Source organism: Natator depressus, chromosome 11 (assembly GCF_965152275.1).
Source record: "Natator depressus isolate rNatDep1 chromosome 11, rNatDep2.hap1, whole genome shotgun sequence".
Classification (NCBI taxonomy): Eukaryota; Metazoa; Chordata; order Testudines; family Cheloniidae; genus Natator; species Natator depressus.
The window spans coordinates 1,902,936-1,915,552 of record NC_134244.1 but is presented as its reverse complement, the minus strand read 5'-3'; the positions used below and the strand labels follow the sequence as shown (position 1 = coordinate 1,915,552).

Here is a 12,617-nt window from a genome sequence, read left to right as displayed (position 1 = left end):
TTCTAGCAAACCCAGACTTTGACAAGCCCTTTGTGGTGTTCACCGACGCCTCCGACACGGGACTGGGGGCGGTGTTAATGCAGGAGGATGAAAAGGGGGAGAGACACCCCATCGTGTACCTGAGCAAGAAGTTGCTACCCCGGGAGCGACACTACGCGGCCATCGAGAAGGAGTGCCTGGCCATGGTGTGGGCCCTCAAGAAACTAGAGCCCTATCTCTTCGGGCGACACTTCACCGTCTACACCGACCACTCTCCCCTGACCTGGCTGCACCAGATGAAAGGAGCCAATGCCAAGCTCCTGAGGTGGAGCCTGCTCCTGCAGGATTACGACATGGACGTGGTCCATGTGAAGGGAAGTGCCAACCTGATAGCGGATGCGCTGTCCCGGAGAGGGGGCCCCGAACTTCCCCAGGTCACTGGTCACAGTGACCCCGCTCAGTTCAGTCTCGAAGGGGGGAGAGATGTGACGATGTGACGCAGCAGGGAGGGGGGAGTGTTGACCTGGGAATGTGCCCTGGGGACGGGAGACCTGAGAGCCTGTCACCTGAGCCAGGAGGGGGAGGGGGAGGTAACACCTCTGCCCAGGAATGTGGACGGAGGCTGCAGCAGGGAACCTGCTGGGTGGGTTTAGTTTCAGTTCGGGGCTGGGTGGAGGAACACAGGGAACCCCAGGGCTGGGGTCTAAGCTCCCTGCTCCCCCAGAAGGACTTGACTGAGGGGTCCTGGGTGTCCCCACAAGCTCTGTTTTGGACTGTGTTCCTGTTGTCCAATAAACCTTCTGTTTTACTGGCTGGCTGAGAGTCTCAGTGAATCCCAGGAAGAGGGGTGCAGGGCCTGGACTCCCCCACACTCCGTGACACCTGCCCACTGGCCTCTTCATCCCAGCCAGCTGGGAGCCCGAGTGTTTGCTGGGGCTTTGCGCTCTTTTTCAGGGGTGCAGCATTGGGGGGGTCCCCCGAAACAGCCCAGAGCGGTTGGTGTTTTGTCCCAGCCACAGAGAAGTGGAAGAAAGAGGCCACAGTGGCACCGTTCCCCGCCACGTCCCTGCCCCACGGCAGAGCTTTCACCCCGACAGAGAACGCGAGCGGCCAAGTCTGCTTGAGAGACGCCTTTATTCGCTAGCGGGGGCGGGGCTCTCGCCCTCCAGGCCCCGCAGCGGGGCCCTGCCCGGCTCAGTGCTGGATGCGGCGGATGGACTGGACCTGGTTGGTGTGGGCCTGGGTGCTGAACTCCGTGTACTTGGGGAACTCGCCGTTCTGCCTGTCCCACTCCAGCACGTACTGGTAGCCCCGGTATCCTGGGTACTGGTACGCGACCCACCTGCAGGGGCAAAGCATCGCCATGGGGCAGAGCCCCCCCCCAGCTTTCCATCTTCACTCCCACCCAGCCACCCTCCCTTGGGCCCTGGGCATCCTCCTGAGTGGGTGAGGGTCCGGCTTCAGGGCTGGGGAAGGGGGACGCTCTCCCCACCCTTATGGGGCCTCCCACTTCCTCCCTTTGGGGTTGACAGAAACATGCACCCTCCTCTGAGCCTCTCTTGGCCTCCCTCGAATTTGGGGCCCCTTTCTCCCCCGAATGCTCAGCCCCTCACTCATTCTCCCCCACTCACAGCACAGGTCTCAGCCACAACCTCTGAGCCGAGCTCAGGGACCAGGATGGTGCATAGGGCTTAGTGCATAGGGCCCGGGATGGTGCATAGGGACCGGGATGGTGCACAGGGCCCGGGATGGTGCATAGGGACTACAATGAAGTTTAGTGCCCAATCCAGCCAGGCACAGGTGCACCCTGGATAGCCAGTGACCCCAGTGGATGTTGGGGGTGCTGAGCACACTACCGGCCGGGCCCAGTGGGGTGACTGTCCGGGGTCACTCAGCCCCTGGCACCCCACGGCTGGAGGCTACTTACGCTCCCGAGTTCACCTTGATAGAAGCCACCTCTTTGCTGCCCCAGCCCATGGCCTGCAGCGAGGGGAAGTCGTCGCTCAGCTCAAACTTCCGCCCCTGGAAGTTCTCCACCTCGTAGAGGGTGACTTTGCTGTCGCTGTGGTTCTGTGCGGGGAGGAGGCCAGTCAGGACGGGCCCCCACAGCCAGATGGGGCTCCCCGCTCGCCCCCTCTCCAGCCCCCTCGTCTCTCATGCCCTCTGGGCTCCATGCCCGGCCCCTCTCCCAGCAGCTCTGCTCTAGATGGCCCCTGCTGCTTGGGGGCCAGGCTACACTCCCCCTGGGGCCTGTGGCAGGGCAGCCGTACCCCGCTTAGTCAGTGGGGTGCCCTGCGGAAGGGAGGGGGAACCGACGCCCCAACAGCACCTGGTCTTTTCTTTCTCAGCTGCCTCCTTAACTTGAAATCGCCAGCCACTGCTGGAGACACCCTGCGCCAACTCCCAGTGCAGGGGGCAAGCGGTGCCAAGGGAAGGGCCGACCAGGCTGGGCCAGGGAAACACCAAAGGGTCCCACGCTGGTGCCAGGCACTGCACAGACCCAGCACGAGCCGGCCCCTGCCCCAGCGACAGAGACAAGGCGGACGAAGCTAAGGACACCCTGGGGAGCTGAGACACCCAGGGTCATGCGGGGAGGGCTTGGACCAGAACCCACTTCCCTTGAGTCCCAGCCCAGTGCGTTCACCACCAGGTCAGCCATGCAAACCTCTCCTTTCCTCTCCAGCTAACCGTGCCCATGTCCTGCGCCTCCCATTGCTCTCCTCTTCCAGAGACACCTGCCCCAGAGCCCCCCGGGGAGCTGGGAGCCGGAGCTGCAGGCCCATGCTGGCCATGTCCGTCTCACTCCAGAGGATGCCGATGTGCTTGCCTCTCCCTAGTGCCCGCGCCTGCCTGGGGGATGCGCTGGTACCCCCGTGCCAGGGAGAGCCAGAGGCAGGCGCGACGATGCCAAATGCCCAGTGGTCTCGGTGCCAACACAGTTGCTATCCCTGCTTCGGCTCTCAGGGCTTCTCGAGGCCTGAGTTGTCTCTGCTACAGAGGGACGATGCAGACGCTCTGGGCAGCCGTGGCCTGCGGCTGCCCATTGGGCACCGAGAGCCAGGGTTGGTACTTAGCCCGTGCCTGGGTGCCGGCTGGCTGGGAGACTGGTGGGCACCGAGGGGTTAATCTCAAGGACCACACTAGATGTGGTGCTGTCCCCCACCCCCACCCGTCTGCGTTCTTCCCCACCGAGCAGCCCTGCCAGCGAGCAGCGATCTTATCTCAGCCCCTTTATTAAAGCCTGAGCGTATCTGCCTGGCGGTTATTAAAACGCCGGGGCGGGATGCGGTGCTGGAGCCAGGGGACGTGCCAGGGTTTACAGCCCTTGTGTCTCTGCAGATGGAGTGATAGGGCTACAGCCTGGCATGGGGGAGAGCCGAGACCTGGGTGGGAATGTCCGGCGAGGCCCCAGCAATGTCCCTTCCCGGTGTCACTGGCCCCAGCTGGCAGGAGCGTGCACCCCATGCCAGGCTGCCCCTTTGCCACCCGGCAGCCCCTTCTCTGGGGAGCCTGGCATGGCCCAAACAGTGACACTTGGGTTCCCCTGCACTAGCCCCACCTGCTCCTGGGTTGGGGGTGGTTTAAACACCGAGCACTGCCGGCTGCCTGGTGTGTTGGGAATCACAAAATCGGTCCGTGAGAGGGATCCTAGAAGGGCTTTTAACCTCAGCAACCTACTGCTGTCCTGTAAAGGCAGTGACCTGGCAACTATATGACTGTCTGGCTGTCTGTCTATCCATCCATCCCCATACCCCCTTCTATCTATCTATCTATCTATCTATCTATCTATCTATCCCCAGGCACCCCCTCTGTCTATCCATCCCTGCTCATCACCCAGGCACGAAGACGATACGAGATTTCCATGAGACTTTCCATTGTCTCCTTGGCCCCAGGCCCCCTGCTGGGCCGTGGCCCCTGGGCCAGCTTGACGGGCGCATGGGCCAGCGTGGGAGGAGATGGGGATGATCCGGGGGGGCGCGTCCGACTCACAGCGCATTTGATGGGCCGGAACGACAGCAGGTGCTCAGTTCGGTAGCCGCTGTTTCCGCTCCAGGCCTCCCAGCGGGGGTAGTCGCCCTTCTCCAGGATGAACTGCTGCCCCTGGTACTCCGGGTACTCAAAACCCACCCAGCTGTGCGAGAGGGGGAGGGGACGGTGTCAGCAGTGCCATCACATCTGCAGGAACCTGCCCCGGGAAGCGGGGCTGGCAAAGTCCCCGGGAGGAGGGGGCAGGGCAGGCACCCAAGGGACCCAATCTGGGCTGCCCCCTCCTGGACAGATCAGCTGCCCCTTGCCCTCAGCACGGCCTGTGGAGAGGGAGCCCATCTCTTGCCCCCTGCAGCCTCGGCCTCACCCTCATGCTCCCCATTGCACAGCAGGAGAAACCAAGTCACAGAGCAGGGAAGCAACTTGCCCAAGGTCACCCAGCGAGTCTGTGGCGGAGCTGGGGATAGGACCCAGGTGTCCTGCCTCCCTGGCGTGTGCTCTGACCCCTGCTGCGCTGCGGAGCTGCCCTACGGCCTGGCGCCTCGCAGGAGGCGGCGGCGAGGGACGTGCCATGCTGCAAAGCAGCTGCCAGCACGAAGGGGCCCCAGGGCGGGTGAGGCTGGGGCCTGGGGCACTTACGGGCCGTTCTCCACCTTAATGGAGCGGATCTTGCGGAAGCCACGGTCCATGATGCTGGGACACTCCTGCAGGAACTCGCTGCGCTTGCCCTGGAAGTTCTCCTCCTCCCAGGCCGTGAGCTTGAACTGGCCCAGGGCCTCCATGGGCGGGCTGGTCATTGGGAGCTCTCCAGCTGCAGGGACAAAGCCCACCTCAGCCCTACGAGACCTCTGCCCTGGCCCCCCAGAGCGACACGGCTCCAGCCAGGGCAGGGCACGAGTCTCAGCTAGGACCATGGAGGAATCTGGGGTCCTACAGCTCAATCGGCCCAATGGTTTGCCTTTGTCCCGAGGGGGAATAGGAGCACGGCTGGGGCAGCTACATGTTGGGATTGAGGAGTTAGGGGCATGAAGCCCAGGGCTGGGCTAGCAGGGGCTGCAGGTCGGGAATGAGAGGGAACGGGAGAGCTGGGGGTAGCCCAGGGCTGGGCTAGCAGGGGTTGCGGATCAGGAGTAAGGGGCACCGGCGGAGCTGGGGGGAGCCCAGGGCTGGGCTAGCAGGGGTTGCGGGTCAGGAGTAAGGGGCACCGGCAGAGCTGGGGGTAGCCCAGGGCTGGTCTAGCAGGGGCTGCGGGTCGGGAGTGAGGGGCACCGGCGGAGCTGGGGGTAGCCCAGGCCTGGGCTAGCAGGGGCTGCGGGTGGGGAGTGAGGGGCACAGGTTGCATTGTGCCTGCCCGTCCCATTCCCATCTCTCCCCAGTGCTCTCAGCCCCTCACATTTCAATCCATCTATTTCCTCCGACAGCTGGGAGAGCGACAGCCCCTCCTGCCAGCCTGGGGGGAGGGCCAGGGGGTAGGGGGGACGACAGGACAGACCCTGGCTGGCAAATTCCTGAGAAACTCACTCCCGCAAAGGTGTGGCAGCAGCTGAGACCTCCCCCGCTCCCACCGCCCCAGGTCCAGGTCCAGCATCCTCTCCCCAGCGCCCAGCCCCAGTGGCCCCCATTCCACTGCCCACAGGGGCCGGCAGTACAGTGGGGGTCCTGCTGGGGACAGTGCAGCCACTGGGGCTGAGAGACAGAGCAGCCCCACAACTCAGCCCCACGGGGTCCCGTCCTGTCCCAGCGCCAGGGCAGGATCATCCCATCTCCGGGGCAGAGCCCAGCAAGGGGGCTCCCGCTCCCCACCCAGGGAGGCTCCTGCTGCCCACGGTTGGATCCAAAGCAGGCTGCGGCTGGGGGTGGATGACAGCCCGATAAATGGTGCCTGGATCCCCCAACAGGCTGAGCCTCTGCCCCATAAGCTGAGGGGCCCCCCATGGAAAGACGCCCCCCCCCCAGCCCAGCCACCTCCCCGCCCAGGCCAGAGGGGCTCCTCTTTCTCCCACCCTGTGTCCTCGGCCTTCCCAGCTGTGTCCTGCCGCTCTCCACACAGGGCTGCAGCCTGGCGCCCCTTTGCCCCAGGGCCCAGGCCAAGGATCCTGCCTGCCGTAGCCTGTCTGCACCCAGGTCATGTTCCCGGACAAAGGCAGGAGGGGTCACGGGCTGGGCAGCACCGGGTCCATGAGCCAGGAACCCAAAACAGCCAGGGACATGCTGCAGAGGTGTGGCACGGCATTGGGGCACCATGTGCTGGCTGCAGGCTGCCCCCCCCACAGGAGCCCCCCACACCCTAAAATCAGGGCAGCAGGCAGGGCATGGGCAGGCTCCCTGTCCCAGCACCCACTGGGACGCTCACACAGCAGCGGGGTGACTCCACGGTGAGGTTATCGGGGTGCATGGCAGATATGCCCTTGTGAGAGGGCTCTGCCCCTCCAGCTTCCCTAATCCCATGCCGTGGGGGGGGGGAGAAGGAGGCAGGGGGCAGTCAAGAACATGGGCAAGTCCCCGAAACCAGGATCCACCCCCAAAATACCAACGTGCCCCACATGCTGCCCCCCCAAGCGCCCCTGGGGAGTCTCGGGGGTGGCTGCAGGGGCACCGGGGGTTCATAGCTGGGTACTTACTTGGTCTGCAGGGACAGAAGCGAGGGTGGTGCTGCGGGGCTGGGGGCCTCCCAGGGCCTCTTATAGCCCGGCCGGCTCAGTGCAGCGTGCGCACAAGCAGCCAGGGCTGAGTCAGCGGGTGGGAGCCCGGGGGGGGCGCGGGGGGCCAGGCGCCAGCTTGTCCATTCCACTCAGCCATTGTGGGGAGATCAGCCGCCGGGGCCGCCAATGGAAAGTGCTCGCTCCGGGGCTCAGGGGCACAATAGGGACAGGCCTGACGCGCCACTTTCCTTTCTCCCGCGGCACAATGCGCCCGCCCTGGGGGGATTAGGGGCACAGCCCGGGCCAGTGGGACGCCAGCCAGGGCGGGGGGGGGGATAGTGGTGCCATGGGGCGGGGGCAGGAGCTGCGCTGATCACTGGGCCGCTTGACGAAATGCCAAAGGGACACTGGGGCAGCCGCTTCCCTTCCTTCGGTCAGTGATGCCACCCTGTGCCAGACCCCAGGCCCAGGGCTCACTACCCTCCCTCGTCGGACCCTCTCGCCAGCCTGTCCCCCACCTCGGCGGTGTCGAGCTGGGGCGGTGGGTCACAGCCCTGGGATGGGGATCGGCCCATCCCGGCGCCCCGCCTGCGGCCCCACACGCTGCTCCAGCAGCCAGCCAGGAACCCTGAGCTAGTCTGTGACCAGCGGGGGGGCTGTTCAGCGGGGGGGCTGGCCCCACAGCGGGAGCAAGGCTAGCGAGCCGCGGCGGGGGGGGAATAGAGCAGATTTCAGGGGATTCCCCCTCCTGTGCTCCAATCGGGCCCCTCTGGTCGTTCTTCTCTTCTCGCTGTACGGTGGGGCCGGGCCGGCGGGCGATGCCTGTGCCCAGTTCCCATCCCTGTCTCCTTCCCGCCCCCTCCCCGGGGGCACTGGGCTTTGCAGCGGGGCCAAGGCCGCCCTGTCCGGGGAGGGACCATTTTGGTTAAACGCGGAGGCAATTGGGAGCAGCTTTGCCTTTAACTCCTGACGTGGGGCCCGGCCCCAGGCCCAGACTGGCCCCGGCCTGCCTCCTCCCCCACCGGCCACCTGATGGCTGGGGTGTGAAAGGTGCCCCGGGGAAGGGGCAGGGACCGGGCACTCCTGTCTGGGAATGCCCCTAGGAAATGTCTGGATCCCCCTGGGCTCCCAGGAGAACAAGAGAGCCGTTCTGGCCTATTTGGGGGTGAGGGAGTGCTTAGAGTATGGGGCGGGGGGGGGTGCCCTGGGAGTCAGGACTCCTGGATTCTCTGCCCTGTTCCGCCACTGACTTGCAGTGGGACCTTCAGCGAGTCCCTTTCCCCACCCCGTGCCTTAGTTTCCCCAGCCGGGGGTGACACTGGGGCGCTTTGTGAGCCCAGGGCAAGGCGCGCCAGCTCCCCACAGGGCTGACGCAGGAGCGAGACTGGCCGGCTTCACCCTGCTCCTGCCATGACCCCAGCAGCGCTGGGCCTGGTCCCAGGGGCCCGGCTGAGAGCGGACAATCCCGCAAGCCCCCACGAGAGGGCGCAGAAGGGCAGGGATTGCGCCCTGGAGGCCCAGACACCCGGGGCTGGGGCTGGGGCCAGGACAAGGGCGTGGGGTTGAGGGGGACGCACGTTGCTGGGTGTTTTCTAATGCAGGGGGCAGCGCGGGGCCCCCGGAGCCGGACTGTGGGGATGAGGCTCCGGTGGGGCCCTGCCACGCTCTCGGCCGGCCCAGGACCGGCAGCAGGACCCCACAGGCTGGGCGCTGGCGTTGCTGGGGGTGCTTCGAGCATGTCCCCTCCTGCCAGCCCCGGAGCCCCCAGCAGGGCTGGGCAGGGGCTGGGGAGTAGGGCTGGGAACGGCGTCCGTTGCCGAGGGGGGCGGGAGTGGGAGCAGGGGATGTCCCTGCCTGGCGAGGGGGGGCGGGGAGGATGCAAACAGTCAGAGGGTCCTGAAGGCGATGCCAGGGCCCAGCGCCAGCCAGGGCCCCAGGGGGCTCTGGGTCCTTCCCAGGCCAGCGGCTCCGGCTGGGCTCGCTGGGCGTTGTGCGAAGCTGGGGAGAGGCAGGGGGCAGGCAGTGCTCAGCTCTGCCCCCAGGGCGCAGGATCAGCCTCGCCCGCTCCCCAGCACCCGGGCAGCGATGCCGCCCGTCCCCTGGAACAAGGCAGCTCCCGGCGCGGCTGCCCCTGCGGCCACGCCAGCGGCAGGCGTCTCCAGGCCACAGACACCCCGGGCCGGGGACTCGTCTGCCTCGAGGGCAGCTGCCGACGCCGGCTCAGCCAGCTCATTGGTGTGCCCGGGGCTTGCTGACCGGCTGGGCCCTTGGTCCTTCTGCCTCCCTCTCCTCCCACCCCAGGGGCCTGGGCCGATCTCACCCTCCCTGGAGAAGCAGCAAGTCAGAGACTGGACGGGAGGCAGGAGCTGGGGCTTCGGGGAGGCTGCTCCGGGGGCAGAGGGGGGGCTCTTGGGCCTGCAGTGGGGAGGGACGGAGAGGAGGCCGGTGCTAGGGAAGAAGCAGGGTGCCCCGTGGCTCATGGGACAGCAGGGGCCAGGGCAGCCCCATTTCCCAGGCACAGACCCCAGCGGTGCCCTCCCAGCAGAGCAGAGCTGGGGACGGCCTCGAGACCAGGCAGGGCAATGCCAAGGCGCTGGGCAGGCAAAGGGAATGGGGGAGAGGATTGTTGCCCCCAAGGAGCAGGAGGGGCCCTCAGTGATATTGACCGGGATTGGTGGGAGGAAAGGCTGCCTCGTTACTCTGTGGGACTGCCCGCAGCAGGGTGTTCGGGCAGCAGAGGGGTCGGTGAGGGGTAACGATGTAGCGGGGGGAGGGGGCCAGCTGTACACACTGACAGCCTGGCTTCTTCTCTGCTCCCCCCTAGAGCGGCGATCACCGCAGGGTTCCCATGCTAGCCCCCAACCCACCCCCTTTGGGGCAGTGACGTCCCCGGCTGGGGAAGTGCCTGGAGGGGAGCTGGGCTGACCCCTGCGCCAACAGCAGTGGGCATTGGGCAGTGCTGGGGCGGGGATGGAGCTGTGCCCTGAGCTGCATGGAAGACACAGGTCAAGACCAGGCAATGGCTGGACAGGAGGGAGGATGGGCCATTGGCCTGATCCGGAGCAGCCGGAGGTGTGGTTCTAGACTAGCTGGGCTGAACCAATGCAGCCGGAGGTGGGTTCTGGATTAACTGGGCTGAACCAAATCTTCAGAAGGTAGGTCCTAGATTAGCTGGTCTGAACCAATGTAGCAGGAAGGGGTTCTGGAGTAGCTGGGCTGAACCAACGCAGCAGGAGCTGGGGTTCTGGAGTAGCTGGGCTGAACCAACGCAGCAGGAGCTGGGGTTCTAGACTACCTGGGCTGAACCAACGCAGCAGGAAGCCGGCCACCGTGGCCAGTGCTATGAGCCGGGGCCCGTGTCCCTAGTGAGCTGCCCTGGCCCCACATCTCTACCCCAGCCCCCTGGATTTTGACAGAGGCAGAGGGCAGCTCTGAGCCTCTGCCCCCAGTGGAGAGGGAAGTTCGGGGCCTGAGTGGGGACCTGCCCCCGCCCCCCCCAGCAGATGGAGCTGAGGCCAGGCCCTGTTTATCTTGCTCCCAGTTGCCTGGTGCCGTGTTTGCTCTGGGGATTGTTTCCTGCCACCAGCAGCAGACACAGGTGGCTTTTATTTGCAGGGTCTGGCTGATTAGATCAGGGCCGGTGCGGCCTGGGGGAGCCTCATTTCCCTGCAGACTCACCCTACAGGGAAGGGATGCAAATTCACCCAGGGCTGGGCGAGGCCGTTATCCTGCAGGGCTCGCCACCGCCAACCCCCCTGAGCCCCAGATCGGGGCCTGGCGAGCTGACCCACTCCCCAGCCACCAGGCCGCCCTGTGCCTCTCCGCTCCAGGGCCACCGGGGAGCGGTCACGCCGAGCCCCGCGGCCCACACACGTGTGCTCACACACATGCTCGGTGCCGGTGTGTGCACACAGCGAGCCGCCGCCCCCGCTGCACGTCGGAGCCACCCCGTCATGTCGGAGCCCAGGCCCACGCCCCTCGCTGGCCTGGACACGTGCGAGTGCAGCCAGCCCCCGCCTGCCCTGACAGCAGCTCCTGACCACAAACAGGCTGGCAGATGTTGCTCGGATTAGCCCCCCCCGCCCCCATCCCTCCCCCCTGCAGATGGGGAGCGGCTCTAACCTGCTCTGCCTCCGGCTGCTGCAGCCCCTTGGCCCCCCAGCGCCTGCTGCTCTGTGCCAGGGAATTTGGGGAGCATGAAGATGAGATCAAGGGGGCAGCGGCTGGCAAAGCTTCCCCCGCACAGCTCCGCTGGTGCCCCTCACTCCCGACCCGCACCCCTGCTAGCCCAGTCCTGGGCACCCCCCGACACACTGCTCTGCCGATGTCTCTCCCTCTGGACATTTCGCCCCATTGCTGGGAGACCCCCCCGCCCCAGAGGAACGGTAGCCAGAGGCAGTGCGGCACAGCTGGGTGGGCGGCTCTGTGCCAGGGAATGGGGAGCGGGGGGCAGCCGCTCCGGGTGGGGCTGTGCTAAGCACTGAGTGTGTCTCTGCTCTAAGTAGGGGGCAGCATGGGGCTCAGCCCCACTGAGCTCCTGCTGGTACTGAGTGGGCCGGGTCCCTGCCCGGTCAGGACAGCACCCGCGGGGGAGGGAGGGGGCGCAGCCGTTATGTTGGGGGCTGGGGTCCTGCCTGGAGCCAGGACACCCAGCGGGACCTTCCCCAGGGCACGTTCCAGACCCCCTGGCACCCAGGCACTGTCTGTCCCTCCCCCGTCCACCCCCACCCCCGGGAGCGGGCGCAGCCCATGACACGCGCCACGTTCATGCCTGCCAGGGACACGCCGCTCTGCCCGCCTGCCCCAGGACTGGGACATGTGCTACCCCCAGACGCCCCCCCCGCCCCGGGGACCCCACACTAGGCTGCCACAGGTAGAGCCTGGCTCCCAGGTGTGTCCCCCCGGCGAGGCCCACGCTCGCTACGTGGCCTGCAACGGGAAGCGGAGCCAGCGCTGGCTCCTGTTCCCATGGGGATTAATCCCGTGTGAAGGTCACCGGAGCCCCGCCAGCTGCCACGCTCCCGCCGGTGGATTACTGCCTAGGTGCGTACAGGGCCTGACGCCAGGACGGGCAGCACCCGCCACCCGGGGCCAAGTCCCAACGGCACCTGCCGGGCGCCCTTAAAGACCCTCAGGGCTCGGAGACAGGGCTGGGGGGGGTCCTCTCCATCCAGCATTAGAGCTGGTCTACAAGCCACCCCCCCCCAGGCCTGCCTGGAGACGCCGGGCTCCATCCCAAAGGAGGCAAAGATACCCAGCCCCTCACGGGCACCCCACCAGCTGGGCACTGGGGGTCTCCGGGCACCGTCTGCCCTCCCTGCCAGCTGGGGCCTGCAGGAGTGAGGGGCTGGGAGGGTGTAACGCTGGGAAAGGCCCAGCCTGGTCCTGCCCTGGAGGCGGACAATGGTAACGAACCCCCAGAGCCCTGGGTGCCCCCTGGGCCCCGTGAGGAGGCATCAGGCCCAGGGGGCTGGGGAGGGGGCACCCGCCGGCCCATTGCCACGTCAGCCGCAGCCCGAGCTCCCTGGGCCCCCTGCCAGGCCCGGCCAGCCCCAGGCCTCACCCTGCCCACCGCGCCCCAGGCCACGCTCACCCGGCCTGCCCAGTGCCCAGCTCCCCAGGGCCCACAGGGGCTGAAAAGGGGGCTGGACCGTTAACCCTTCACTGGGCAGCTGCTCTGCCAGGCCAGGAACGTCTTCTCCGGGGCAGTTCGTCTGCAGGGCTTTGCCCAGCAATGCTAGCCGGCAGCGCCCGGCGCGAGAGTGTGAACCTGGGACAGTACCGCCCCCCAGGGGAATCTGCAGCTGCCCCTCTGCCCAGCAACCCCCGGGCACCTGAGCCCATCCGCCTGGCGTCCCGCCCCCTGCCAGCGCCCCACTGATACAGGGCCCCATGCAAGGTCTCTGGCCTGACATTCAACCCCCGTCCCCACACGGGCTCAGCCCCAGCCTCCCTCCACCAACATGAATCCCCCCACCCCTCCCAAGGAGGCGGCTGCACCTGCCAGAC

At 66.7% G+C, this 12,617-nt stretch overlaps 1 protein-coding gene across 1 annotated transcript; it reads right to left on the bottom strand.

Annotated features, from left to right (window-relative positions):
* Window positions 1-1,173: 1,173 nt before the first annotated feature.
* On the bottom strand, window positions 1,174-6,700 carry CRYBA2 (crystallin beta A2). Its single transcript, XM_074966753.1, has 5 exons — window positions 6,588-6,700; window positions 4,606-4,777; window positions 3,970-4,111; window positions 1,907-2,049; window positions 1,174-1,321 (listed from the first exon to the last, which is right to left on the bottom strand). Exons 2-5 carry the CDS (start codon window positions 4,761-4,763, stop codon window positions 1,174-1,176), a joined length of 591 nt encoding a protein of 196 aa, XP_074822854.1. The 5' UTR covers window positions 4,764-4,777; window positions 6,588-6,700.
* Window positions 6,701-12,617: the final 5,917 nt, after the last annotated feature.

Coding starts and splice junctions, on each gene's coding strand:
- CRYBA2 (XM_074966753.1), bottom strand. CDS start 4,763: ATGACCAGCCCGCCCATGGAGGCCCTGGGCCAGTTCAAGCTCACGGCC. Junction 2,050..3,969: donor TCCGGCCCATCAAATGCGCT/GTGAGTCGGACG, acceptor CTCCCCGCACAG/AACCACAGCGACAGCAAAGT. Junction 1,322..1,906: donor ATCAAGGTGAACTCGGGAGC/GTAAGTAGCCTC, acceptor TTGCCCCTGCAG/GTGGGTCGCGTACCAGTACC.